This window comes from Megalops cyprinoides, chromosome 5 (genome assembly GCF_013368585.1).
Source record: "Megalops cyprinoides isolate fMegCyp1 chromosome 5, fMegCyp1.pri, whole genome shotgun sequence".
Lineage (NCBI taxonomy): Eukaryota > Metazoa > Chordata > Actinopteri > Elopiformes > Megalopidae > Megalops > Megalops cyprinoides.
The window spans coordinates 40,691,627-40,719,221 of record NC_050587.1 but is presented as its reverse complement, the minus strand read 5'-3'; the positions used below and the strand labels follow the sequence as shown (position 1 = coordinate 40,719,221).

The window sequence follows — 27,595 nt, the reverse complement described above, 5'->3', positions numbered from 1 at the left end:
AGGGAGCTGAGAAAACCAGCACAGCCACCGCTGGTCACACACACACACGCCTTGTGCAGGACTGAATGCAACACATTCCTTACGATAAGCAGGGCAGTCGCTCCTGCTAATTGTGCCAGTCGACCAGCCGGGCAGCAGCTTCTCCGCGGCAGTCTGCGGTCGACAATCTTCCTCCTCCCCGGCTCTCTGCTCCGGTGATGTTCCACGCTGCTGAAGTCCCACACAAACACAAAAACACGCGACCGAAAAAATGCAACAAAAGGAAGAAAAACCCAAAAAGAAATTTAGTACACGCCAAGACAGAGCGCTTCCCCACACACTCCTGCTGCTTTTCTCTAGGAAGCTGAGCAACTTACCACCCCAACCGCTGCCTTTTAAAAGGCTGAGAAGCTCCCCAACACGCCCAGCTCATAGGTGCCCGGCATAACTTGATTGTTATTCTAACATTCAATTATCGCTGCGCCACACCCACATGCAACTCCCCGGGCTGTCCAAACCACCACCCAACAGTTCCATGTGCATCCATCTGGATCATCTGAGCATGTATCATCTGAGAACAGGCATACTAAAAGCTGTTTTAGTCTTGCCTCAGAACAAGCAATGGCACTAACTTATGAAGCTTCCTATTCTTAGGTTCAGCTGGGAGTGAGACAATTTCCTATGAGTAGATCTCAGTTTATGTTTACGACATTTTTCACACTTCGTCCTCAGAAGTTGAGGAAATGCCAAAGTACTGCAATCCTTGAAGGCAGTGGCGTTGTTATGGGGCTGCAATTTGTAAACATGATCAGACATGTTTATGTATCAGATTTATGTGTGTAGGTGGGGTCATAATAGCACTGTACCTCACTTGTTATACACCATGACCTGTTTCTCATTTTGGTTTAGAATGGAGCTCGGAGAGATGGCGCTATATTGCCAGGACCTTGCCTTGATATTATTATGAAATTTTCACCATGTTCTGACATTATCATAAACATACTCCATGATAAAGACACTCAGTCAACACAGATATGCTCAAGTGTGTTTTATTCAACAGCAAGCAGTAGCGCATTACATTGTGAGAGAGACTTTGTTTCTTTAAGTGCTTTTTCTTCATGTTTGCATTTTTATATTTTGCCATTTTCCCTATTTCGGACTTGCCATGTGTATGCTAGACTAGTCTCACCCCAACATGGCAGCAAAAGCAATCATCCAGCAGAGGAGATCGTCCACAGCTGGCTTGTCTGGCCTGAGACACTGTAAGTCGCCAGGTTCGCTAGAGTGAAGTGCGGCTTGGCTGACATCATCCGAGTGACCTGCAGTGAGACGAGGAAGCCCCCTCTGACCGGCCCGCCCCTGTCCCTGGCTGAACAAAGCTGATTCGCTGCGCTGCTGTGGGCTCCTGTTCCTCATTGGCTGTTGACACGGCTGGGATTGAACACAGGACTTTATGGCTCAGCATGTGTAACAAGCAAGCGATGACACACGGCGTTGTGATAGTGATCATATCAGTGTAATCACAGGGAAAATGGTCCTCTTATCTGAAGCAAGGAAGCATCACTGAAGCAACGAAGCAGCAAATTATCCACCTTTCACTTCTGTGAATCATGGCGATACAGCCGGCATTTTCATAATCTGTAAAACAGGACACAGACATTCAGAAAGATGTCAACCTGAACACCTGAAATGTTCTACAATATACCATTACTTTCCACATATCTGTGTCCGGATTAACCTGAGTGTTGTGAACTGAGGAGAGAAACAGTAGAAATCAGAATGGGATATATGTAATAAAAAGAAGATATTTGCCATTCATACAATTATGATTAAAAAAAGGATTTAAAAAGTGAAGGTGTGAGGCTGTGAGACGTGTAGATGTGGCATTTTGTGATGTGGAGCTGGTGAGAAGAGACAGGTTTTACCTTGGCAGCTGTGTCTCTGTCACTTCTGCAGTTAAGGACCATGAATGCGGTAAACTCTCACACCTGAAATAAAGAGAGATGCATGTGAGAGCTACTAATAAAACTCCCTGCTAGCCTCCCATTGTCTTTTAAAACTATCAGTATCTGCATATCAAGACATACACCTATCCTACTGGGCTGAAGGGGGACAGCGTATTACCTGAGGGTGTATTATGTTCCCTGAGTGGGGCAGTATATTTCCTGAGGGGGTATTATGCTACCTGAGTGGGGCAGTATATTACCTGAGGGGGTATTATGCTACCTGAGTGGGGCAGTATATTACCTGAGGGGGACAGCGTATTACCTGAGGGGGACAGCGTATTACCTGAGGTAGGACAGTAAGCCCACTCTTTATCTGTGTCATAGTCGCTGGTAGTGGCGCACCAGGGAGCTCCGGGGAAAAATCCTGCGGTGGTGCACTGTGAATACGACTTTCCATTGTATGTAAAAGGAAAGACACACGCGTCTGCCGAAAAAACAGAGGGCGCTGTGACCAGGTTCAAACACAACTGGCAAAACACACAACATCAGAAGCGCTTTAAGGACAGACCGAAAGAAAAACATACAAGAATATTTCCAGTAGCTATGGGAATAATTGCAGGGTCCGAAATTAACACCCACCATCCCGCAAATACGCACAGATTTTCTGTTTGGTAGGCAGCATATCACAACGGGATGTAAATTCGTCTTTATTCCACAGATAACTTGCTAGTTTTGATCTGAGAAGCAATACAGTACTCTTCGCCATCCCTGTCACATCGCGTATTATGATAGGTGCCTCTACGATCGGTTTAAACATGTGGAGACACAAGGTACCCTGTGTGGACAGACGGCGATAAATGGAGACCATCCTCCGTGCAGCGACTGCTCTCCGAATGGCTATTCAAGCAGGTTTGTTTTCATCTTTAGAGACTCCGTGTAGCGTTCGCGTTACTTAGATAATGTGTGGCTTGCTACCTAACTAGCTAGGTATAAAAACAAAAACCATCGCTGGCTTACTGTTTTAGCTCATATTACAGATGTTGCCACCACACAGATCTTGCTTGTTTTCTGAATGGTTATATTTTCCATAGATATCCGTGAATAAAACAAATTTTCTGTGTTTAAATAATGAAGCAATGAAATGGATAACTCACCCCCCTCAGTGGAATCTAAACAAATTATTAAAATAAAATAAAAGTAATTAATTTCAGCACATCACAAGGATATTAATACATTAAGAATATATTCTTCTACATGACATTTGCAAAAGGTAATTTCCTTTCACTTAGGCTAAATTTGACAGATTCTGAATGATCAGAAAGGACATTGCAAAAAATCAGGTTAATGTTCAGTTCATTTAAATGGACACAAACTGGTAAGATGAACTACTTTAAAAGCGTCATCTTCTGAAAATCAAATGCGTGACTTAATCTTATAATATTTTCATCTGAACAGTCTGAATTTTTTTAATACATGTAAAGTGTCAGAAAGTGTTTCATTGGACATATGGAGCACCTAAAAAGAAGGCAGATGAAAAGAGTATTAACTATGTGCAACCAAAAACTTTCCCCGTGTTTATATTTTGACAGACCCGTTCCCAGTATAGCGTCATATGTGTGGAACGTATCTACCTGTGGTGCGATCGCCGATACAGAAGCCCCAGAGACCGTCCTTGTCGTAGTCACTGGTTACAGAGCACCATGGTCTGTATTTGGAAGAGTCTGCTGTCATGCATGACTCATATTCCTCCCCTTTGTACTTGAAGGGGAACACACAGTAATTTGTGGCGATGTCATATTCTGCAGAAAGAAAATAGTCAGTGTGCATCTCCCACAGTTTTTATTCTATAGCTGACCCAGCAGATGAAACTGTGAGCTAACCACCCTGCATAAAGAATGAGAAATGAGTCAGAGACCAAACTAGACTGCATTTGTCTGCATGTTTCTATTGACAGTAACTCTGTGAGTTAGTAAAGTGATGTACTCACGATCAGCATCAGTAGTCCAGGTACCTGCAGTGAGGAACAATAAAATCAGTGAGAAAGTATCTCAGGGTGTTCAGTGACACTATTCATTTTAATCAGAGACTGATCTATGAATAAGGGAGAACCTTTAATAATCATTACAAACCCCTTTATGGTTCCATAGTCAAAACATTATCCATCATCAATGTGCCTTCCAGAACCAGGGGAGAATAGCCCTGCTGGCTCCACATGTGTATCCTGAATGAGGAGATGGATGCTGTTAGATTAGACGTACTCAGTAACTGCGTGTTGCTGGCAGGCAGGAGGAGCAGAAGGAGAGGGAGACACAGCAGCTGCATGTTGGATAAGCAGGTCTGGAGTTCTTCACCTACAATCACAACAAGCCTGTAGTGAGAGCAGACCCAGAGTTTCAGACACAACTGCCTGTGCCAGCACTGTTTCCTATTGACCTTAAACAGTGTCTGTCCAACAGGGACCAGAGGCACCATCATAATGCTGGTGGTAGGACTTCTCTTGATATCTCTCTGTCAGCTCTTTCTTATATTTTATATTCTTTGCCACAGGGAATATTATCTGATAGTACACATGGCTGTATGCCTGTGATTGTAACTTAGAGGATGAAACACCCATAACTGATACACTTAGCAGCAAAGTTAATACGTCTACTCAGCGAATGTTTCTGTTAGGATCAGGTTTAGCTCTCCACACTTTGTCCTCATAGCTGGGGTGAAACATGACAGTTTTTAAAAGTTTGAGCAGGAAAAAAGTTCTGTGTTTATTTACATAGCAATACAGTTATACTTTCTTTTAAACATACAAGATAGTAATGACAATAACAGCATGATGATTATGTAAGGATAAGTACACATTAAGGAAGCAGTCAAAGAAGTAAAGACAAGCTAAGCAGTACCTCGGCTATCAGACATTTCCATATTGCCATGCCTGTGTTTGGAACTGAGGAACTTAGGATACTTCATTAAAACTCTCAGAGAAAAGAACCTCAGTTAGTTATTCTTCAAGAACAAAGTGAAAAGTTCTCTCACCAATGCACCACGCTGTCAGATGAAGCCGAGCTGCTCGTCTCGTAAGCAGAGAGAGGAGGAGGAGCATCACCCAAACGAGCCGCCGAGTTCAGCCCTGATGTGCCTCCCCTTCCCTCCACATGAGGTTTTTAAGGGGGGGTCGGGGGCGTCACCAAACACACCTCGGATGGCTCTGGTCATCCTCATTGATCGCGCCATTTTACGTGATCTTAATCTCACCCGTCGTCTACCAGCCAAAAAAGGGCAAATGCTCCAGAACTTTCTCAAGCCACTTCCTCAATGGCCCTTCCAGCTGGACGATGCAGGTGTTTGCAGCTCTGGGAAGAGAGTCTTTCCACTGCATTCATGCACAACAAGCTCCCATAACGCCCTCTCAGCACAGTGGAACACATTTCTACAAAGACAGGTACAAAACCAAATTCACGCAACTGAAGTGGAGTGTTGAGTGCCAGGGAAGTGATCTGCAATTGTGTGCAACGGATAACGGACACCTTCTCTCTCTAAAGATATATTTCCACCATGATTTCTGCTTTTGGCCAAGGTGACCATGCAGTAGGATGGTCATGGGTGATTGCAACACTCCGATTTCACTTCCTTTTTTAAAGTTAACTAATATTACAAATGTTGTGGCTGGTGAAAAATCCAACTAGAGGGTAATTTCCTTTACTGATGGACCAAAAAGTTAATTTCGGATGCTGTAACTGTTCTTCTTGCTTTTTTCTGAATGCTTATATTTTCCATAGATATCGATGAATAAAACAAATTTTCTGTGTTTAAATAATGAAGCAATGAAATGGATAACTCACCTCCCTTGGTGGAACCTAAACAAGTTATAAAATAAAATTTTAAAAAATAATAATGTCAGCACATCACCGGGAAATAAATATATTAAATTCTTCTGCGTGACACTTGCAAAAGGAAGCCACAACAAACTGAACTTTGTACAATGATGTAGCTATTTTGCAGTAGAATAGGAAAGATCAGCTCTTGGGATTTAGATCTATATGTGGGTATCTGCCTTCACTCAGAGCTGCTTGCCTTCTCAGCTGGACTTCATAATCCATCTGATGCTTCCTTTTTTATGACCTGAATACCTCACCTAGTGATTACCTTACAGTTATTACCTTAGAGTTATACCAGAGAGGCATAGGTCAACTCACCAACTGTTTGGATCTCCTCTCGGCCAAAAACTGTCCTCCCGGTTCTAACAGATACAAGCAGTGATAGGTTGTTTGATATTTAGTTTATTCTACTAAAAATGATGGCATGAGGGTGACAGACCAGATATTTGTGAAAGTGACGTGAGGGAAAAGGGAATAGAAAAGGGATAGGAGCACAAAATCCCACCCTCAGCCAGGGCTGCAAATTAAGAGGCCGAGGCCAACTCCTGGCTTCAAGTCAGAAATTTCCTCGCTCCCTATGAAACTGAAAACAAACTGCACTCTCATACGCTGTGACCGATTCGGTGCCGTTTGTAACCACAGGCACAAATAGGAGGCAGGAAAGTGTTTCTCAGCACTGAAATGAGGACAGAACCACTTCCTTCTTTTTCATTTATTGATTTACTGTTGAGATTATGGAAACAGCAGAGGAGCGGCAGGGCAGATTTGGGCTGCAGTCTTTCACAGAGACGGGGAGGGGGAGTGTACAGGACTGCTGCCACACTGTTTCAGGGAAGACAAATTTAAGACAAACGGTACAGGTGGCCAAATATCCCCCACTTCCTACTGATAAAATAACATACAGTACAAATAAGGACCACGCCCCTGTTACCACATTCAGAATGAAGCATTGTCTCTACCAGCCCTGTTTATGACTTATTTGTGGTAAATGAACAGGCAGGTGCTTATTAAACAAAACAATAAATGAAAACAATGAATAACAATTAGGGGGCCAAACTAACACCAATATCAGTGCATATTAACAAGAGAAAAATAGGTGGTTATATTTATTCACGGCACCAATGTCCAGGTCACATATTACAATGTCATGTAGGAGTTCCAAGTAGTCATGGTTCTTCATGCACTCATACACACTTATATATACACACACACACACACACACACACAGACAATCACACCAGGAGAGATACCTTTACTCTCCATTGTGGATATTAGTAAAGGCAGTTGAGGGGTGCTGGGAAGTGCTTTGGCCCCTTTCAGATGCTGGAGTAGCCAGCCTCGATAGAGTCCCTCCAACCGCCATTCCACTCTGCAGTACCCACAATTCACTGCTTCATCTTTTTTACATGAGTGTCCATATTACATCTTTAAGGCTCTGGGAATGGGCACAAAGGCAAGGAAAACAAGTCAAACCAGAGACAATGATAACACCAGAAAGCAGCACAAAAATGAGGAGAACCGCAAAGCCAGAGTAAGGCTGTGTCTTAGAGCAGTTTACCTGGATCAACAAATGGTTATGATTCACATTAATATATCCTGGTAATTAAAAAGATACATTATATTCCCTGGGTTATCAGAATGAGACTGGTGGTTGGGTTTAATGTTAAAATCATCTTTGTGAATAATGAAACAGAAAGATGCACAAAGGTTCGAAAGGCAGACCCAGTAAAAGGAAAGAAGAATCAGATGTGTCTGGATGAGTCCTATTTGATCGTCACACAAAACGATCACAACCAGGTCCAGATGATTGCCTGTTTAAAGGTATGCTTGCATCCCATCCTGTAGCCAGCTCAGCAGCTGCCAGTAAGAGAGTGAGCAGCTGGTTGGATCTAGCCAGACAATCAGAAGAGAGGCTTGAGGAAAAGAAGCCACACCCAGGAATTTCGAGTTGTGGCTTGCTCTGTCCTCCAATTAAAAACTCGTTTATGAGGGAGGAGGAGTCACTAGGTGTGATTGACAGGTGTATGCTGAAGGTGTGGAGGGAGCAGATAAAGCTTTCATCACTGGTCTCTACACCAATCAAAAACACAGGCCTTTATTTCCTCTGTTGCCCCTTTCCAGTAGGCAACAAGTTTACCATGTACAAGCATTATTGGTATAAATAAATAACAAGCGCTGTTCACCACCACCCACCTTCCTTCCAAAATCCTGAGAATCAGAATGACTGAAACTTTCTTCAAGGAAAATACTTCAAATTAGGATCACAGAGCTGATCAGAAGAGTGGCATTCACAAAAACAGAAGAATCAAACTCAAGTGATAGGAAATACAGATTATATACTGCTCTGTTTAAGCTGAAAGAAATGGTGACGGTGTTACCTACAAAAGGCAGAACTCAGAATGCCCATGGGACACTATATCAGAAAAATCAATTATTGGTGTTTCGCTACTTGTAATCGGTAATGGATCACATCAAGTGCCATTTCAAATGAAAATGAAAAGTCCTCACCCCCTTGAACCAAAAGTAATTTCATTTGCTTTTGAAAAGAAAGTTTTCATTTCTTTTGAAAGAAACGTATGAAACTGTTTTTCCAACTGGATGTGAGTCTGCGTGATTATATGGCTGAACTGCTGTAACAGCTCGGTGCCTTTTTAAATTCGTTTTTTTTCCACAACATGAATACGCTCACGAGACACTGTGACTACGCATTTTAGATTAGAGATTCAGTAACTGGGACCTTTTTTTTTTTCATAACTGACTCATTGTGGGCAGCACAAGGCAAGCCTGTGCAGTGAGGAAAGGCTCTGAGCTCAAGAATTCTGCTGCATCTCTGAGCCAACCCAGAAACAGATGCCCTGCTGTCCAGGAGGATGGGACAGTAGATGTAAAAGCAATATCTGACATACAGCCCTTTGTAAACTTCATATGCTTTGCGGACGCAGTTATAGAGAGAGGCAGGAACAGAAGGCAGTGGCCTACATGTGTGATTAGTTAGAAAGCCGGCGTTAGAAAACTCGGCGGTGGGACTTGTGTTAAAGATGTGTTACAGCATGGTCGTGCCATGCAGGGATTTCCCATCCTGCTCCCAGATTAAGCATTTCAACAGTTTTATTTGCCTGGTAAAGGAACAGATTTTTTTCCTGGTTTCTCAGGGAACACAAAGGCATTCGGGAGAAACGCCTCTCCTCTCATTTAAAAGAGCGAAACCTTCTTCTTCAACTCGTTCCGTTTCCAGAGCGACAGGCGGTCAAACTCTGCGATGGTCATTCCGAACAGGTGGTGGAACTCCTCTGGGGACAGGTGTCTCTGTAGGGAGAAAGGAACTGAGAGCGTCAATTGCTCAGATCAAAAACCCACCTGTAAAACACCATAAGGTAGACGCCCCATAGGCCCCCACCTGTAAAACACCATAAGGCAGACCTCCCATAGGCCCGCCTCCTACGTAAGACGCAAGACTGGCGTCCAATCACTAAGAGCTTCAGGTTTGCCTCTTTTTCATCCTCCACCAAATGTCCACTGTGACAGTTACATCTGTCTTGTGCTTTTAAAGCGTTAAAAGGTCAGCTAAAAGCTTGAGCTGGCCTGAAATCAGAGGGAAACAGATTATCCTGCAAAAGAGATCTTCTCTTCCTGTATTGATCTGATGCAGCTCTGCCAACAACATGGCTCCCTGTTATGAGAGCAGGGATACTGGATAGCGCCACTACAACATCACAGCAACATTTAGAGAGCGTTGGGTGTGCGCTGGAGAGTTGAGCACAGGCCACAGTCTGGGCCTCCTACCTCCAGCCTGGTCCTGTCCACCCCGGGAGGGAGTTTACTGCGCCCTCTATGGGTGACGATGAGCATCTCGTAGGGGTAGATCTGTCGAGAGAACAAAAGATGGCCTCTTAAAAATACCCAGAATCTTCCTTGGCAGGTAACAAAGCCTCGTCCTGACACAGTGAGCCGAACTGACAGGTGCAACCACACACCTGGAGGCCAGGTCACTGCAGGAACCAAAGTCTCAAATCCACCACAGGGCCTTACCCATAATCCTTCACTTTTAACACTGAAAGCAGAAAACTCACCTGGATTTGAACCCCTCACCTTCCTGGGAGTAAAGAAGCTTTTGAGGGTGTGTCAGGTATGTTTAAGATATTAACCCCCTCCCCCCTTACCTTCTGCTCCAAGATGCTGGGGAGGGAATTTCCCCGGTCCATGCGGCCCCTCTGGGTCTCTCCATTCTACAGAAATAAGGTGAACAGTGTAAGTGCTGTCATATTACTGTGCTGCTTCTGCACCATCGCCATGTCATCACATTACTGCAGCGTTACAGTAACGTTTCCTCCCAAACCCCCAGGTGCATACATCATGATGCCTGTCATTCAACACATGCATAACTGCACAAAAATATACAAGAATATTCAACATGCATATGTATAAAACGAAATGGTCAAACATTTGGTTCAGGGTTTTAAAATGCCATATACTGTATTATGAGCATGTCTGTGTGTATACACGTGCAATCAAAATAAGCAATCTTACCTGTACACCTGAAAAAGAACAGGACAATGAGCATGAATAGCATATCACAGGTTACCATGAGGCATTGCATCACTCTGAATATGGTTAAAGCAGACAGTGAGAAAACAGCGTTTTCACAGACTTACCTGGCCTTTCCCTGTCATTCCCAGAGGAGGGAAACTCTGCCGACTGCAGCTGCAGACAGAGAGCACAGACAAGATGTAAACCTGTAGCTCTGACCAATCACAGCTGAGACCAGCTTTTAAACCTGCAGCTCTGACCAATCTCACCTGAGACCAGCTTTTAAACCTGCAGCTCTGACCAATCACAGCTGAAACCAGGTTTTAAACCTGCACCTCTGACCAATCACAGCTGAGACCAACTTATAAACCTGTAGCTCTGACCAATCACAGCTGAAACCAGGTTTTAAACCTGCACCTCTGACCAATCACAGCTGAGACCAACTTTTAAACCTGTAGCTCTGACCAATCTCACCTGAGACCAGCTTTTAAACCTACAGCTCTGACCAATCTCACCTGAGACCAGCTTTTAAACCTGCAGCTCTGACCAATCACAGCTGAGACCAGCTTTTAAACCAGTTTCTAACATTCAATCTACTCACTGCTTATTTTACTTGTAGTGTCTCAATGTGTTATGGATACTGTGATCTAGTGGCTGCGTGATATATGGTAGTGTGTGTACTTGATTTCCCTTAGTTTTCTAGGCTGTCCAGGTGATAATCCTGTTGCTCATTTAACTTGAATGGATACACTTCTGTGCTCTCGTGTTGGATGTTAATGAATGTAATGAAATGTATTGACCATTATGTAAATAATGTATTCTTTTACTATATTAAAATGTATTTTGAGTCAGATGAAAATGCCCCTTTGAGCACCGGACAGTTTTCATTATCTGTCCAGAAGAGTACTGGTGCTTTTTGTTTGCCAGTGTCCATAGATGGTTTCCCCCTGGAACATTGTGGGTCTGCTGTATTGGACATCTTTAGCAGCTGTGATCTCAGAATGTGTCCAGAGCAATAGCAGCTTCACAGTGCCCCCTACTGGTGTGCTTCTCTGCACACGCACCCGGGTTAGGCCGCTTCTGCTGCAGGCCGGGAGGGTGTTGGCTTTGGAGGTGTTGGAATTTGAACCTGTGGGGAAAAACGACAGAACCATTTGTACACCTCAGTTTGGACTCAATGGTTATACCTCACATTGTCCACATGTATCATGGGTATGCCTTTCTTCTTGTCCCAAACATTTCCTTCTTAGTGTTCTCCCAATCAAACAAAAGGGGATCTCCTATGATTCACCTCATGTGTTTCTACTATCAATCTAGCTATATATTCATATATACTGTATGAATACTGTATGTGTATATGTATACACACACACACACACACACTCACTCACTCACTCACTCACTCACTCACTCACTCACTCACTCACTCACACACTCACTCACACACTCACACACTCACACACTCACACACTCACACACTCACACACACAAACACACACTCACACTCACACAGGCTCACTAACCCAGGTGCATGGGTGTTCTGTCAGGCAGTGAGCGGGTCTTTCTGCGGAAGGGCACCGATTTCTCCATTTCCTCCTTCAGAATTAACTTCCCCAGGTTAGACTGGATCTGAAAGAGAAGCAGCTCCATCACCACAGATATTCTACTCTGACCAGATACTCAGCCACACTGTTACTATCACCTGTCTGTGAGGTCGCAGGTGGAAACAGGGTTCCGCTGCTGATGTTCTGTTTTAGAATGTTCATAACGAGCTAGGATACTCCAACACTTATGGCTTCAACAAGGCAGAATATGCAGAATATCCACCAGGCTGATCTGGGCCACACATTAAAAATGAGACTTTACAATTTAGTGTAAACAGGTCAATTCAAAGTTAAAATTTATATTAAATTAAATTATTCAAATTTATACAAAAACAACCCATAGATAGCTCTGCCTCTGTGAGTGTTCCCCAGGTGCAGAGGTCAGGAGTCAGACATGTAACCCAAACACTGCTGGTTCAGTTCCCAGGTGGGCCATTGCTCTTATACATAATTACAGATAGCGTAGTTACATACATGTGGCATAGTTAGCAGATGTGTGAACTGACAGGCAAAGTCACAGGTGTGTGATCTGACAGGTACAGTCTCAGGTGTGTGATCTATGCAGTAGCCGATGCTGTTCTCACTTTGTCTAGCTCCTGCTGCTGCAGACGCCTGGTGTCTTCTGTCAGATCCCCTTCATCATCTTCCTCTTCCTCTGTCCCCCCATGTCTTGTCTTCCTCTTCCTCCACTCGATCTCTAACAGCACAGAGCACACCGATTACAGGAGGAGAAAACCTGATCTCTGACAGCACAGAGCACACCGGTTACAGGAGGAGAAAACCTGATCTCTGACAGCACAGAGCACACCGGTTACAGGAGGAGAAAACCTGATCTCTGACAGTACAGAGCACACCGGTTACAGGAGGAGAAAACCTGATCTCTGACAGCACAGATCACACCGATTACAGGAGGAGAAAAACCAATCACAGCAGAAGGCCGACTAGAGCAGAGAAAAGACTGATTACAGCAAGGGAAAGATTGATTAGAAGATAAGGAAGGCAGATTAGAAGACAAGAAAGCTGAATTAGAGGAGAAGAAAGGGGATTTAGAGGAAAAAGACCATTTAGAGAATGACAAAGACCGATTAGAGGACAAGGAGGACTGACTAGAGCAGGATAAAGGTGAATTAAAGGAGGAAAAAAAACTGACGAGAGGAGTGGAAAGACAAAATAAAGAATGAGAAAGCCTGACTGGAGGAAAAGAAAGACTGATTAAAGGAGGAGACACTGATTGGAGGATGAGAAAGACTGATTAAAGGAGGAGACACTGATTGGAGGATGAGAAAGACTGATTAAGGGAGGAGACACTGATTGGAGGATGAGAAAGACTGATTAAAGGAGGAGACACTGATTGGAGGATGAGAAAGACCGATTAAAGGAGGAGACACTGATTGGAGGATGAGAAAGACTGATTAAGGGAGGAGACACTGATTGGAGGATGAGAAAGACTGATTAAAGGAGGAGACACTGATTGGAGGATGAGAAAGACCGATTAAAGGAGGAGACACTGATTGGAGGATGAGAAAGACTGATTAAGGGAGGAGACACTGATTGGAGAATGAGAAAGACCGATTAAAGGAGGAGACACTGATTGGAGGAAAAGAAAGACCGATTAAAGGAGGAGACACTGATTGGAGGAAAAGAAAGACTGATTAAAGGAGGAGACACTGATTGGAGGATGAGAAAGACCGATTAAAGGAGGAGACACTGATTGGAGGATGAGAAAGACTGATTAAGGGAGGAGACACTGATTGGAGGAAAAGAAAGACTGATTAAAGGAGGAGACACTGATTGGAGGATGAGAAAGACAGATTAAAGGAGGAGACACTGATTGGAGGATGAGAAAGACTGATTAAGGGAGGAGACACTGATTGGAGGATGAGAAAGACCGATTAAAGGAGGAGACAGACTGATTGGACGATTAGAAAGACTGATTAGAGCAGTGTCCCCTCAGCCTTTCTCTAGCGTCTGCAGTGATCTGGACTGAGACCTCATCACCTCTACCAGCGGCAGAGGTGGAAAACCCGGCTTCAGAAAGTAAGTCCTACCATGTATTTGTTCTAGCCATTCACTAAACAAGGTGATTTCACTAATTAAATTCAGCTGGTGTAGTGCATGGGTGGAACAAATACGTGGTAGGACTTTTACTGTCTGAAGCCGGGGTTTTCCACCTCTGACCAGCGGCAGGCTGCACCAGGAAGTTTCAGGTTTGAATCGCCTGAATCAACTCGTGAATATCCCGGAGAATAACTGATTCTGCATGTAAAAGGTACTATGAGGAAATCATCCCAGATAAACACGTCCATCATACAAACACGGCACCTGTGACCTGGAGAGGGAGGCGGGAGCGTACCCATGGCAGCCAGTGAGGGGGGGCAGGGCCAGTACTCCGTCTCGATTTTGGAAGGCTGGCTGGGGTCTGGAGGCTGGGCAGCAGGGAATTTGGAGGATGCGATGATGAGGTCACCTCGGTGCTTGACATGCGGGGCGGCCATGGAGACATCTGCCAGGAGAGAGAGAGCACCCCAGAGTCAGAAACTTTCCTGCACCCCATTGCAGGCCTGGATCTAACCATCACATTCACCGCATGCAACCGTCTAATCAAACAGCAGAGGAAATTAACAGAAACATTACCATGCTTGTAAATTGGCGGCTTCTTATAGATGTTGGTGCCATTGTCTGAAGAGAACCACAGGGAACATTTATAAAAATTAACCCAGAATAACATCAGACATAAATACAGACTGTACCATAAACTGCGGGGGAAGGACTGGACATAATGAGATTAAATACGGACTGTACCATTTACTGTGGGGGGAAGACTGGACGTAATGAAATTAAATATGGACTGTACCATTAACTGCAGGGATAGGACTGGGCGTAATGAAATTAAATATGGACTGTACCATTAACTGCAGGGAGAGGACTGGGCGTAATGAAATTAAATATGGACTGTACCACTAACTGAAGCTCACTGACACCCATGTGAGTGATGGGCAATGATGTTGCTGATGAGTTGTGTTCAGAGAGGGGCGGGTACCTGGCCGGTGAAAGTGCTGTATGGGGCCCTTGGAGGCGCTGACTTTGCGGATCTGGGCTGTGGAGCCCAGCGTGGAGTCCCCCCCAAGGGACCTCTGCTCCAGCAACTCCCTCTGCTCTCCCCCTGAGGCCTGCAGAGAGATGGAGAGATGGAGAGAGAGAGAGAGAGAGAGAGAGAGAGAAGGAGGGAGAGAGAAGGAGGGAGAGAGGGAGAGGGAGAGAGAAGGAGGGAGAGAGGGAGAGAGAGAGGGAGGGAGAGGAGAGGAGACAGAGAGCAGAGAGAGAGGGGGAGAGTGAGAGAGAGAGAGAGAGAGAGGGAGAGAGTGTGGGAGAGAGAGTGAGAGGGAGAGAGAAGGAGGGAGAGAGGGAGAGAGAGAGAGAGGGAGAGAGAAGGAAGGAGAGAGGGAGAGAGAGAGAGAGGTAGAGAGAGAGGGAGGGAGAGAGGGAGAGAGGGAGAGAGAGAGGGAGGGAGAGGAGAGGAGACAGGGAGCAGAGAGAGAGAGGGAGAGGGAGAGAGAGAGAGAGGGAGAGAGGGAGGGAGAGGGAGAGGAGAGAGAGAGCAGAGAGAGAGAGGGAGAGAGAGAGGAGAGAGAGAGGAGAGAGAGAGGGAGAGAGGGAGGGAGAGGGAGAGGAGAGAGAGGGAGAAGGGGAGACAGTGGGTCAACAGCATCAGCAGTTTTATCCTGGAAACACACACACACACACAAACACACACACACACACACATGTGTTCTTTTACATACTAACAAAAGATCAACACTGTATAAAACTTCACTCATGACATGGTTTGGCAGGAAGATCACATACACAGATACATGGTGTAGTGCTGCTGTCAGATTAGTCCTTTCTGACCCTTCCTACTTCCTCTGTGTTAACCCTGTACTTCCTGTTATACTGAAGAAACAAGCCCTCAAGCGTTTCAACCAATCAGCATCTTAATAATTAATGCAGGAGATAAAAGCCAAGACCCGGTGAGAGAACAGGAAGAGTTGCCTTTCCAAACGGCAGCTGCTTCTGTGACTCAGACCCACCCTCAGACTTCAGCTTTCAGCGGAGACACGCGAGTACCTGTCTGACTTACAGCCAATCAATACTGTCTCTGAGGCAAGGCGTTATTATAAGCAAGCAGGATCTCATCATAAAGCAAGACCCATAATTACTCCTCAATTGCATGAAAGCAGAGAAGAGGGCCATTATCAGGGCAAGCTCTCCGACCCGTTATCTAATGTAACCTCACAAACATACCGATCCAAGCCCTGTACAGATTCTCTTTGCTGGTCAGAAATTCAGCTCCATGTGCTTAACATTGAGTCTCTTTTAAAAGTGTACTAATTTGCTGGGTCATAGTGAGTCTTTATGGAGGGGTGTGGTCAGAACACACGTAGGCAGCATTCTAACACGGTCGGAGCCGACTGGAGACTACCCCACACAGAAGGACGGGAGATGGACTGACCTCAGGAGAGGAATATTTGCTAGGTTAATGGAGTATCTGTAGTGAACAACTCATGGTCTCAGCATCATGGTTTCATGTGTGTTGTTGTTGGATAAATTCACATTAAGATGATAAAATCCAAGCTGGGGCTCAGATCAGGAGGGAGCAGTCTCTGTCTGGGGGTCAGAGGGCAGTCAGCGGCAGGGGGATTAATTAGTCTTACCCCTGGGGAGGGTGGAGGCGAGATAGAGTGCGGCGAAACGGACCTCTGGAAAAGAGAAAAAGAAAGAGAGGGAAGAGAGGGAGGGAGGGAAAGAGGAAGAGAGAGAGAGAGGGTCATTCTGTCATTCCAGTGTTTCAGAGTCATCAATAATTAATGCTAGCGAGAAATATAATTATTTGTAGAGTATTAATGGCACTGTGGGGAATGTCAGCAGTAAAGGTCTCACGGCCACTCTGATGCTTTTTTTTAGCTGAGATGGAACTGCTCTGACCTCGCGACTCCTGGAGAGCTCAGACCGGTCCAGAGAGGAGATGCTGAAGTGCGGCTCATAGATCATCCAATCAGGTCGCTCCACCTCCAGAATGGCTTTGTCTTTGGGAATGGCAGCAAGATCCTTGTACCCAATCACCTGGTTGTCCATTTTGGCCTGGGGGGGAGAGGAGAGGAGAGGAAAGGAGAGCCAGTAAGAAACAGCCCCATTAGGTCCATCTTCATTTGACTTGAGCAGTTTAGAGATATCCCTCTAACTGCCTGTCACAAGCTCACAAGCCACCACTAGGAGGCGCTAGACTTACCACGATTGTGACGGCTGGTGACCCAGGGGCACTAGGACCCCGAGAGGATGACAAGCTGCCTGGGGCAGTGCCTGCCTCCTGTCACATAAAGGCGACACACAATAACACAGCAGGACAGTAGTGACACACACAGCTACACGCACACACCGCCCTGGAAGCGTGGCAGTGCCAATGATGATAAAACTGAAGAGAAAATTCTCCTAATTCGTGATAAAATCTCATTAGTAGGACTTTACAAGTCTTAATTAGGAGATAAAATCTCCTATGTGAGAAAAATTAGTTCACATTTCTTTTTTCCATCACTAATACCCCCCAACAACTCATAAACCAGATTGGCAAAATCAAACAACACTACATCACAATACGTATAACAGACAAACCACTATCCAGTCAGAAGGGCAGCTCACAAAATCTGCTAAGGACACAGTACACACACAGCACACATATCGATATCGACTCATATGAGAATTACACATTCAGAGCATTTTCTCTTTAAATGAACACGAGTAACTGCCACTATTAATGTGCAGCATAGACAGATGAGACACCTTTGAAGGCTGCAGCATCACGCCACACAGCGGGAATCTCAAACACAGACCAGTTTCAGACTGACTGGCCATTAGAGTGTGCATCCAGCTGGCCCAGAGCATTGCACTAGCCAGTGGAGTTTACCTTTTGCATATCTACAGGGGATGGTGGAGAGGTTTTCTTGATATGTGTATCAGCCAGAAGGTTCTGTCCACAGAGAGGGAAAAGAGAGGGAAAAGAAGTAAGCTACAGAAGGAGGTGAAAAACTCAGCTTTGACTAACCGATCAGATGAGAGAAGGAAAAGGCAGCCCTAGAGTAACAGGAATTACTAATTCCATAAAACATTCTGGTATCATAAATCAGCTGAAGCACCTGTCATTCTTCTGACAGATTCACATATGAAGTAGGTTTACTGTAAGCTTCTCCTGCCTGACTGCTGAAGCTAAGTGCACCTGCAGTTGGGCAGAACTCATGAGACCTCCTTGAAGAATCAGGGTGTGAGCCACTAGAGGGCAGTCTTGCCTCTACACCAAGCACTGGTGTGGGTAGAACTCTGTATAATCACCTCCCACCCAACAAATATGCAACAGGCAATTGGTCTGAGAGGTTTTTTTGCACTCCATCGCAGAGGAGTTCTGTGGGCAACAGGATGTAAGGTGTGTTTTGTAGGCCCCTCACCTCAGACGATCTGACATTCCATGTCACTCAGACTGGGATCCCTGAACACAGACTGACCTGGAAGAGAAGAAGTGAAACAGAATGAGTTTTACTCAGCTTACCCAACCCAGAGAGGCTGCAGAGATCAGTCAGGTTAATACAAGTACAGTGTAACCTGGACACATGCAATCCAGATATTTACATAGTACAACAGAAATAAAAAATGCAAATATACTTGTATTTCATTCTTGTTAGTTCTGATACAGGCTATGCATTTCTAATGTCTATGTTCATATTTGCTGGTGAATAGGATGAGCTCATTATAGGCTGTACGAGGCAATACCTGAACTCTCCATACCGTTTGTATCAAGATTAGCACTACTGTGTTTGAGCTCTGATTGACAGGCAGTGATCACGAGTGTTCCATAAGCCCAGCGGTTTCAGACCTGCAGGCGTCTTCAATCCCAGGCATTTAACATGTGTCCACATGCATCAACCCTCACGTGTGACCGTGAAACAGAGACCTGATCAGGTCATGCTGATCGTCAGTCAGGCTGAATAATCAATACTCTCGGAGCAGCTTTTCCTGACTCACTTCCTGCTCTTTCGCCCATTTAACTCATGAGACAGAAACAAGGGCCTGAATATTTCATTACTTAAGTACATTCACTCAGGCAGCACGCACACTCTGAGCTGTAGAGTAAAAACCAGGCCGTCAGCTCTACGGAGAGAGGGCCTAATCAATTCTCCTCCTGATGGGAAACAGGACACACTCTCCCTGCTGCCCATGGTTTTCCGTGGGAGCCCTTACTGATTAACATACCGATATATGATTCCAAAAGGACCCAATTGGATACACTGATGTATTATACTGGACTAGGAGGCACTGATATGAACCGACATCATCACTACCGAGCATGTTCATTTAAACTCAGTTTAAATCAGTGCCCGTGCTGTGGCTGCCCCCACTCACCCCAGCGCATGACCCGTCCCGATGCCGTCACACCGCAACCATGAAAACCTGTAACGCTGCAAACTCCCAATGTGGACAGAACCGCTATTTTCTCGAGGTTGGCGGGAGAATGGCTGCTTTACACAGGATTATTACCTTTACTGTAATTGCATCTGCATTAAAACAGCATTACTTCTTATTGCAGATTCTGTCGGATTCAGACTTTCCTGCTATTCCCAAACACCATTCTGTTCAGACCAATTTACAGTGCATATCTCAATATACTCTATGCTAAAATGCATATTTAATCATTTTCAATTGTAGACTTTTGATTCAAAAATAAAATGTTAAATGTCAACTTGATGTCAGAGTTTAATTCCGATTCAGTAATTTGTCCATATTATTAACCTAACTGGCCTAATTATTTAATAGGTTAACCTAAAATGTACATTCTGTAATTAAGAGGTGGAGAAAAACAGCTCAAACACATGCACGGCTCTCGGGCACTGACTCCGCCACCGCGGTGCTGCACGTTTGAGCTGGTATAGCTGTGGTTTCCACAGCCGCTTGGGTTCGCTCGGATTCGCTTGGGCGTGATAGTGTGCCGCCCCCCGAAAAGAAGCCCAAATGCGCCCCCGCCTTATTGACCGTGCCCCGCCACCTGAGCTCCATCTTTACAGCGCGATTCATCACCGGTTTCACGGTGAACAACGTGAACGCCGAGCTGCGGGGGCAGCCATCAGCGGCAGACATCTCCTCTGCACTCCTTTGTGGATAATCACGCTTCAATTCGAGCGCTCCTCCTGGCGGAGCCCTGAATCATGCTATCCTCGGTCAGAGCCGAGCTGGTTGTTAGGAGCGTCAGCTCTAGGGAAACGGTGCACTGAGCGGATTGATTTTGTGTTTAACGGACACAGCGAGTGAGTTCACTCGGCCTAAGACAGCCGAAGTGCTTCCTGTTTAGATAACGACTGTCAAAGCTGCCACTCTTGCAGTCACAGAGGAGGTCAACAACCACACTATTTTTCTATAAACAGGCAGACACACACAGATACACAATTTTTCTCTCTCCAAAAACCTAAACACATTCGCTCACACACACTAGAATATAAACCAGTACTGTACACATCTCTTACCCAGGACACACAGCTTGCAGCCACAAAGCACAGCTCGTAGGTATTAGCTTTGTACTGTCAAAAGAAAAAAACAAATTACACACACACACACACACACACACACCCAGCACAGACTTAAAAAAGAGCAACCAACCATATTCACTGAGAAGGAAGGGAATTTAGTTTGGAAAAATGAAAAAAGAACAACAACGAAGAGGTGGAACAATACACATCAGGTTTCCATGGAAACAGGCTGAGTGAGATAACTAGGATATCCTTAAATCAAGATTCCCTTCCTCTGCCTGTTCCCCTCTCCCTGTCTCTCTCCCTCTCTCTCCTTCTCTCTCTCTCTCGCTCCTTCCCTCCCTCTCTCTCTCTCCCTCCCTCTCTCTCTCTCTCTCCCTCTCTCCCTCTCTCTCAGTGTCAGTTTCTCGCTCTCTCCCCTGCTTCCTAACACCCCACCCCTCCACGCCACTTATCTCTGCACAACATGACAGGCCAACGCCCAATCAGCTCTCTGCTTCCATCCCCAGGGTAACGCTCTCCTCCCTCTGGTTGCTCGGAGGTCGTTGGTGAGTTCATCGCCGTGACAACGCCTCATGCCTCTCCTGAGCCCCAGGGAGCACACATTTTTCTCAAACTCTGGGGTTCCTGCTGGCTGCCTGATGTAAACTTCAGCAGGTCCTGAGGTAACATTGCCTGTCTCCTCTCTCTCTGCGCTCTGATTGTCCTCTCCAGGCCACCACCCACCAGCTGGGTGACCTCATCAGTGCTGAATTCACAGATCGCTCCCCATCTTGTCCTTCTCTCCCTCCCCACACAGTCCCGTCTCAACCCCCAGTTAGGAGAACCCCACACCCCCACACCCCCACCCCCACCACCTCACACTGCTGCAGCCTGCCAAACACTCACCATGGAGACAGAGTCACAGCAAACCGCAACACAACCCCAGTCTGCCTCACACGACAAACCCCAACACAACCACAGTCTGCCCCACACGGTAAACCCCACAAATCCCAACACAACCTCAGTCTGCCCCACACAGTAAACCCCAACTCAACCTCAGTCTGCCCCACACAGTAAACCCCAACTCAACCTCAGTCTGCCCCACACAGTAAACCCCAACTCAACCTCAGTCTGCCCCACACAGTAAACCCCAACTCAACCGCAGTCAGACTGCAGTGCTGACAATAAGAGCAGCCCTGTGGCGTGAGGAGAGCGAGGCGATCTTCTCTCCGGGTTCATTCACCCGCTTTTCTCCCTCCCTGTCTGTACAGGGGGGGGCTCAGCTCTGCTGCTGGGAGGATATCTGTGCAACAGCTCCCTGCCAAAGCGCAGGAAGTTTCAGAATCAGGAAGGGCCAGAAATACAAGCACAGGACCAACCACAATGCAGCCCCCCAGTGAATGACCCGTCTGGCACTTCAAACACACGACAAAACGACAGGCACCCAGACCAGTGCCAGGACCCCTGACCTTCAGCAACGCTCCATCCATAAACATTTCCACACACTGCCAAGCTGTGCTGTGTGTGTGTCTCCATGCGGAATCTGTGTGTGTGTGTGTGTGTGTGTGTGTGTGTGTGTGTGAGAGAGAGAGAATGGGATTTTGCACCCTCTTACCTTCTGGAAAGTCATGAACAACACTGCCACAGCAATCCAAATGAATTTTTATCATGAAAAACTGGAATTAACACATTGAGAAATGCCTATATGTGCAGGAATATCTACAAAGGTATTATTCATCACGGATGGTGGATGGTAAATATGCACATTCTGTAGATATCTGCATTTCCTATCAATAATGTTTTTCACTTTATTGATTCTGCAGGATTTCGGGGGCACACACCTGAGATTGCAGTGCCCATTCCTCTGCTTTCATAACCCTGTGTATCTGCCAATATTACATAAGCTGTGTTGTTTTTCCCAATATCCCCAACAGAAGGGTGAGCTAATAGGAGGATGACATCATCACTGGGCCTGAGTTTGATTAAGAACGCCTCTGTCCTACGTAGCTCTGAAATGTCTTGCTTAATTCCCTCCAGAAGGACTTAAGAGCACCAGGGCCAATGTCACTGTGAAGCAAGCAGAGAAAAAGCTAAACTGGGTCAGCCTGCCTTGACACGTATTTAACGAAAACGACACCAAGGCGTGGAACAGCGAATTAGTGGCCAACTCCCGAGCCATTCTGCATTCTCCAAACATTTACTAAATACACATTTACTCAGCTCTTAAAACCATCAGGAACAAAGTACAGCCACAATGCTGGGTAAGAAGCAGGAGTCAGTTGGGAGTGCTTCTCTGTGACGCACTGCTTAATGTGCAGAGGATCCAGCACATCTCAGTTTCGGACTGCCTGCATTCCAGGACCGATATGTGTGCATCCAGCTCCTCTCGCTCCAACAATTATTGTTGTCTGTAATGTAAAATCCACAATAAAGTCTCCTCTGTCTGTTTCCCCTCCTCTTCAATAACTTGGAAGGCTTATGGCATACATTATGCTGTTACTGATGCCAGGCCTGCTCGTATTTTTAGCTTTAGATAATGTTATTATGCGGTGGGCTGATCACAGCTAGCTGATCTGAAATCAGGTCTACATGTAGCGAAAAGCTCATGTCATGCATGGCGGAACTGTCAAACTGTGAACCTGTGTCATTAAATGAGTGCAAACAACATGAAGGCTAATGATGAGGGGCAGAGACTGCAGCGCTACTAATGCTAGCTTAGCGTCAGTACTAGTAGCTAGAAAAAAACATGCATTACATTACATTATTGGCATTTAGCAGACACTCTTACCCAGAGCAACTTACATGGGTAACATGTAAAAAATTTTTAATAATATTAAAATATTTTTACAGCATTTTACTGAGGTAATTTTGTGTTACGTACCTTAACCAAGAGTAAAACAGCAGTAACCCAGTAGGGAATCAAGCTGGCAACCTTTCGGTTACAGTCCTGCTCCTTACCACTATGCTACACAAAGGGCACCAGCGGGAGGTGGTGGATGGACAGCACTATGAAGGCAGGGGAGGTGTCATGAGCTCACAGCGGAGATGAGATGGGAAGTAGCTACAGGCCTAGTGAAGTGCCCAGCACCAGGTCCACAGAAATTTCGACGGCAGCTCAAACCAAGGCCAAGCAACCCTAATATGCCTGATAAACACAAAAACCCACACATTGAGAAAAACACAGAGTAAGGACACGCAGGAGGACACAGCTGCAGTGTAAGCACACATTTCCCATTGATAAACACCTCAGTATAATCTGTAATACCGGTAGGCCTCTGCTGAATCTACATTGAGAAGAGCTGCACATTGACATGTGCACCTGTAATGTGGACCTGTAAACCCTACAGTTAAGTGTGTGGGAATTTGCATGTGATGTGTATTGATGAGTATTTTAAAATCATTTTAAATTAGTGCCATAATGATTATATTATGCAAATTATTTGAAATGCAGGCCTGTGAGTCCCACAGCTGAGTATGTGGGCATTTCCATACAGCAGCGTCTTGTTTCAGCACTGTGTTTGGGACACTGCTGGGACCAATGAACCCCCCCGGTCACCCCCACACACACAGACACACACACCCCCTCTGGCACCCCCCGATTTACAAATGAAGCACTGGTGTGACATCAACAACGTTTCTGTTTTAATATTAAAAGAAGAGGAGCCACTGATAGCTGCAAAAGGGAGAGTTTTTTTTCAGCAAAGTGACAGATAATGAAATTAGCGTGAGACAAACAACAGGGTAATGTAATCTGAACGTCATCCGCTGGGTAGTGATCCGTCACTGTCTGGGATCCGGCTTTGGGCCTGGATTGAGCCAGCGATAGGGAGTCATTAGCGGAGCTTAATTAAGCTTTAACCCCTTTCACTGCAGCCCACAGACACGACCTCTTCCTCAAGGCCTGCAATCAAACTAACATGAAACGGAGACAGAGGAAAAAAGACCTGAAAAAGCATGAAATCGCATGGACTTTAAAAATGAGGAATTTATACAGGGAATAAAAGAGAATTGTTAGTATTTTCCAGGAACCCCCAAAGGAAGGCCGATTGCTAAAACCCTTTTTGGGTTTTTTGGTTTGGTTCCCTGAAGCTTAGTGTCTTTCTTCAGTTGCTGGACGGGAACTTTTCACACAATAGCAGGAAGTATAGACTTTCCTCACGGTATCTCTACACTTGCCACCGAACCAAAATACCAACGAAAATCAGACTGGAGTGCAGCAAAGCTCAGCAACCTTCAACTGAATGGCCTCAGCACACGTTTACCTCTATAAGCAGGCAAAGTGTTAAATGCAAATCGCCCAGGCTATGAGCACCTACAGACTTCATGTTAAAGCATGTTGTGCTGCAATAAAACATTCCTGCCATTACTCTCCCCACGATGGTGCTTCATTGAGTCAGCATCTCTGTGTCTGCCTGGCTGTCTGTAATGTATATCTCAGAAATGAGGTGTTATGACAGCGACCAATGCGCTGCATATAAAACAACAGAGGGTGAAGGGTTTACAAAAACAGTTCCATTTAAATCTCAACAAAACCGAGGCCTTCAGGCAGAGCAGAGCTGCTCAGCTGTGACCCACGCACTCTCCCCACATGCCTCTGTCTGACACACCCTCATTCAGGAGGGTAGGACTCATCAGCCATCGGCTGGCTACCAGAATCCATTACACATCTCCTCCATTTCAAAGGAAGATGATGGAACACAGATCTGTTATTTGGAAAGATTATACATGGAAATGAACGATTTGATGATCCTCAAACATATGCAAACATTTAACACACAAAGTTCACAATATATTTACTAGTTAACCACAGAAAAAGAACAGTTTTGAAGCCATCAGTTTTGGGAGCAGATGAACAGGTGAATGCTCTATTGCACACGTTCTGTTTCAGTTTTTAACTAGAGAAGATGATGTCCATGTATGTCTTGAACACTACGGGTCTTCATCGTATTCAGTTTTATAGTATGGAAACTAGTATACCTTGTGGCATCCAAAGGATCTGAAGGCTGTACACGATAGTGTCACAAACTGGCCACTAGAGGGAGTCTGAGCAGAGACGCACCGCATCAAGGCAGCGAGGGTCTGCAATCTTCAGCATTTATTTTAACGGGTTTTTATGGGATTGTCTGTATATCATGACATTCAGCTTTCAGATGTTCGTCAACCCCTGTAAGTGATGATGGAAATGTGCTCATATTCTGACCCAGAAATGAACCGCTGAATGGAACCAGCCAGGAAGCACTCCCTGTGGGAAGCAGGTTTCCTGTCACTTTTCACAGGAAAACTGAGCTCCACACACCAGCCAACACACATACACATAGTTTCCTTCACCAACAAAGTGCTTTCTCTCCTATCACGCAACACAGCATTGAGTTCAACGTTACCTGCTTGATTACGTTGCTGTATGCAAGCAAGCAAGCAAACAAGTAAATAATTTTTTTATATTTATATTTGGAACGCTATTGTGCCGTTACAGCCTAACGTTCTAGCCATATAAACTACTGTACAACATCCAATGCGACTCTGAAAAGAATATCCGCAATATCCGGCCCAGAAACTTGCCTAAATCGCGGGAGAAGCGCTTGGCTTTGCAGTTTAACAGGACCCTCGTTAATGATAAAAGCGTCGAGATACTTCATCCACAAAAAAAAAAAATCTCGGTAACTTTTCCCGGGAGGATTATGCAAGAGCACAATGCCTGTGCAAATACTGACTATAATGTAATCGTGTGCTCTACGTGGGTGAGAGGCCTCCCACGCCACGCTGATCCCTGAACAAACGCGTCCCACACAGGAACACTGTGGGGGTAGAATTTGAAACATGACCAAATGTAGTCATTTTAACCCACGGTGGTTTCGCATGCATGTTGCTGAGGAATTTAAGGACCACGTGAGTGACTGATATTCGAAGGCTTTTACTCGCTATCTGAAGGCTCCTCCATATCACACCCTAGTTATTAGGCCCAACTGCACGCGCAGTGCAATTTAATTTTTTAATTAGTATCGGATACAGCACAATGCGCTTGCGGAGGCGCGGCTCGTATCAAACAGCTCAAACGAAGCGGCATTGAACACACCCTCTGTGGGGTGTTTTTCCACGAGTGACTCTTCAGTGAGGGAGAACAATACTGTTCACAGCCTGTAGCGCTTTCTACAGTATCTTCTACCTCACTCTCGCATCTCGTACAACCTTTAAAATATCCACATGACCGAGAGTTGAACACATAAATGATGCCTTTTTAAGTTTAAATACATTAACGCCGATGTCGCAGGATATCAGTTTCAACCGCACGGGACGAAACGGTATTTGCAGGGGGGCAGCACCCCACTGCCCGTGTCTGAAGGCGATACACAGCTCCGATAAGCACAGGACCGTCCCGTTTCTCCTCCATCGCCTGTTTTTTAACACTACATCACCATTTCTTAATCCAGCACGCAATAAGAAAGTGCGCGTGTTCGTCCCCCGTTTCTGCGTGCAGAAATACAGCACGCACCTTTCCGTGTATGTGTAGGTGTTTCCATGCAGCTTCAGCCAGTTCAAGGCTGTGTCGGGAGCACGGCATTATCCAATTACCATGGTGACCGAAAAATAATTGCTCGAAGATGTTACAGTTTGAGATGGAGACGAGGCAGCGTCTAGTACACATGCGTGCACTCAGTAGCAAAACACCAAAAACAACAAGACAATACAACACGTAAGACTCCTACCTTTTCACGCTTGAAAATATTGTCCTCTTTGCAAAGAAAAAAACGCTCGTCTTCTCCCTCAACAACATAACATGCTGGTTCCTTTGTTTTAAAAACCCTGAGCGGTACATTAAATTTGGGGCGCAGAACAGGTCGTTCCCCTCGTTTCGGCGGGTCGGTCCACGGGCTCAGATGCGACGCGCAGACGGGAACAGGGCTGTTCTCCTCTGATAGATCCAATCTGCGCGTCTTCTGCCGCCTGCGCAGCTGGCGCGACCCATTCTCAATAACTGGGTGGGGGTATTCTGAAAGCCCGATGACAATGCATTATATCACAGGAGCCCTTCACAACTGTAACTACCCAACAAAAATACGGAAAGGTCTCACTTCGCTCGGCGCATTAGTTGATTACTTTCGTATTGTGTACATTTGCGTGTTCTGTAAAACATATGCCTGCTG

At 45.5% G+C, this 27,595-nt stretch overlaps 2 protein-coding genes across 5 annotated transcripts; both read right to left on the bottom strand.

The window, feature by feature from the left end:
- Nucleotides 1–645: 645 nt before the first annotated feature.
- On the bottom strand, nt 646–5,776 carry LOC118778012 (matrix metalloproteinase-9-like). Of its 3 annotated transcripts, none has more exons than XR_005004980.1 (6): nt 4,184–5,776; nt 3,557–3,936; nt 3,080–3,094; nt 2,269–2,409; nt 1,905–1,967; nt 646–1,617 (listed from the first exon to the last, which is right to left on the bottom strand). XR_005004980.1 is itself a non-coding variant. In XM_036529313.1 (6 exons), exons 1-6 carry the CDS (start codon nt 4,398–4,400, stop codon nt 2,069–2,071), a joined length of 642 nt encoding a protein of 213 aa, XP_036385206.1. In that variant the 5' UTR covers nt 4,401–5,776; the 3' UTR covers nt 2,024–2,068. The 3 variants fall into 3 exon arrangements, 2 of the variants coding, with proteins under 2 accessions (XP_036385206.1, XP_036385207.1); XM_036529313.1 differs by lacking the exons at nt 646–1,617; nt 1,905–1,967 and adding an exon at nt 2,024–2,103 and having other exon boundaries at nt 2,227–2,409; nt 3,557–3,724; nt 3,913–3,936; XM_036529314.1 differs by lacking the exons at nt 646–1,617; nt 1,905–1,967 and having other exon boundaries at nt 2,095–2,409; nt 3,557–3,724; nt 3,913–3,936; nt 4,184–4,276; nt 4,953–5,776.
- Nucleotides 5,777–7,865: 2,089 nt separating this feature from the next.
- On the bottom strand, nt 7,866–27,595 carry LOC118777737 (dematin-like). 2 transcript variants are annotated; one of them, XM_036528867.1, is made up of 17 exons: nt 27,158–27,595; nt 18,402–18,458; nt 17,867–17,929; nt 17,195–17,272; nt 16,891–17,046; nt 16,620–16,664; nt 14,966–15,095; nt 14,560–14,604; nt 14,279–14,428; nt 12,510–12,622; nt 11,845–11,950; nt 11,386–11,450; nt 10,447–10,495; nt 10,322–10,329; nt 9,955–10,020; nt 9,578–9,658; nt 7,866–9,100 (listed from the first exon to the last, which is right to left on the bottom strand). In XM_036528867.1, the coding sequence occupies exons 3-17, from the start codon at nt 17,873–17,875 to the stop codon at nt 8,987–8,989; spliced, it is 1,215 nt and encodes a 404-aa protein (XP_036384760.1). In that variant the 5' UTR covers nt 17,876–17,929; nt 18,402–18,458; nt 27,158–27,595; the 3' UTR covers nt 7,866–8,986. The 2 variants fall into 2 exon arrangements, with proteins under 2 accessions (XP_036384760.1, XP_036384761.1); XM_036528868.1 differs by lacking the exon at nt 17,195–17,272.

Bases quoted from the DNA above. Each gene is read 5' to 3' on its own strand.
- LOC118778012 (XM_036529313.1), bottom strand. From the start codon at position 4,400: ATGATGGTGCCTCTGGTCCCTGTTGGACAGACACTGTTTAAGGTCAAT. The intron at 3,937-4,183 runs GTACGTCTAATC...TCCTCACTGCAG, and splicing joins CAGCAACACGCAGTTACTGA to GTACCTGGACTACTGATGCT. The intron at 3,725-3,912 runs GTGAGTACATCA...TTCTTTCTGCAG, and splicing joins CTGGACTACTGATGCTGATC to AATATGACATCGCCACAAAT.
- LOC118777737 (XM_036528867.1), bottom strand. The intron at 11,451-11,844 runs GTTAGTGAGCCT...TTTTCCCCACAG, and splicing joins CAGAACACCCATGCACCTGG to GTTCAAATTCCAACACCTCC. The intron at 9,101-9,577 runs GTAGGAGGCCCA...TTCTCCCTACAG, and splicing joins TGGACAGGACCAGGCTGGAG to AGACACCTGTCCCCAGAGGA.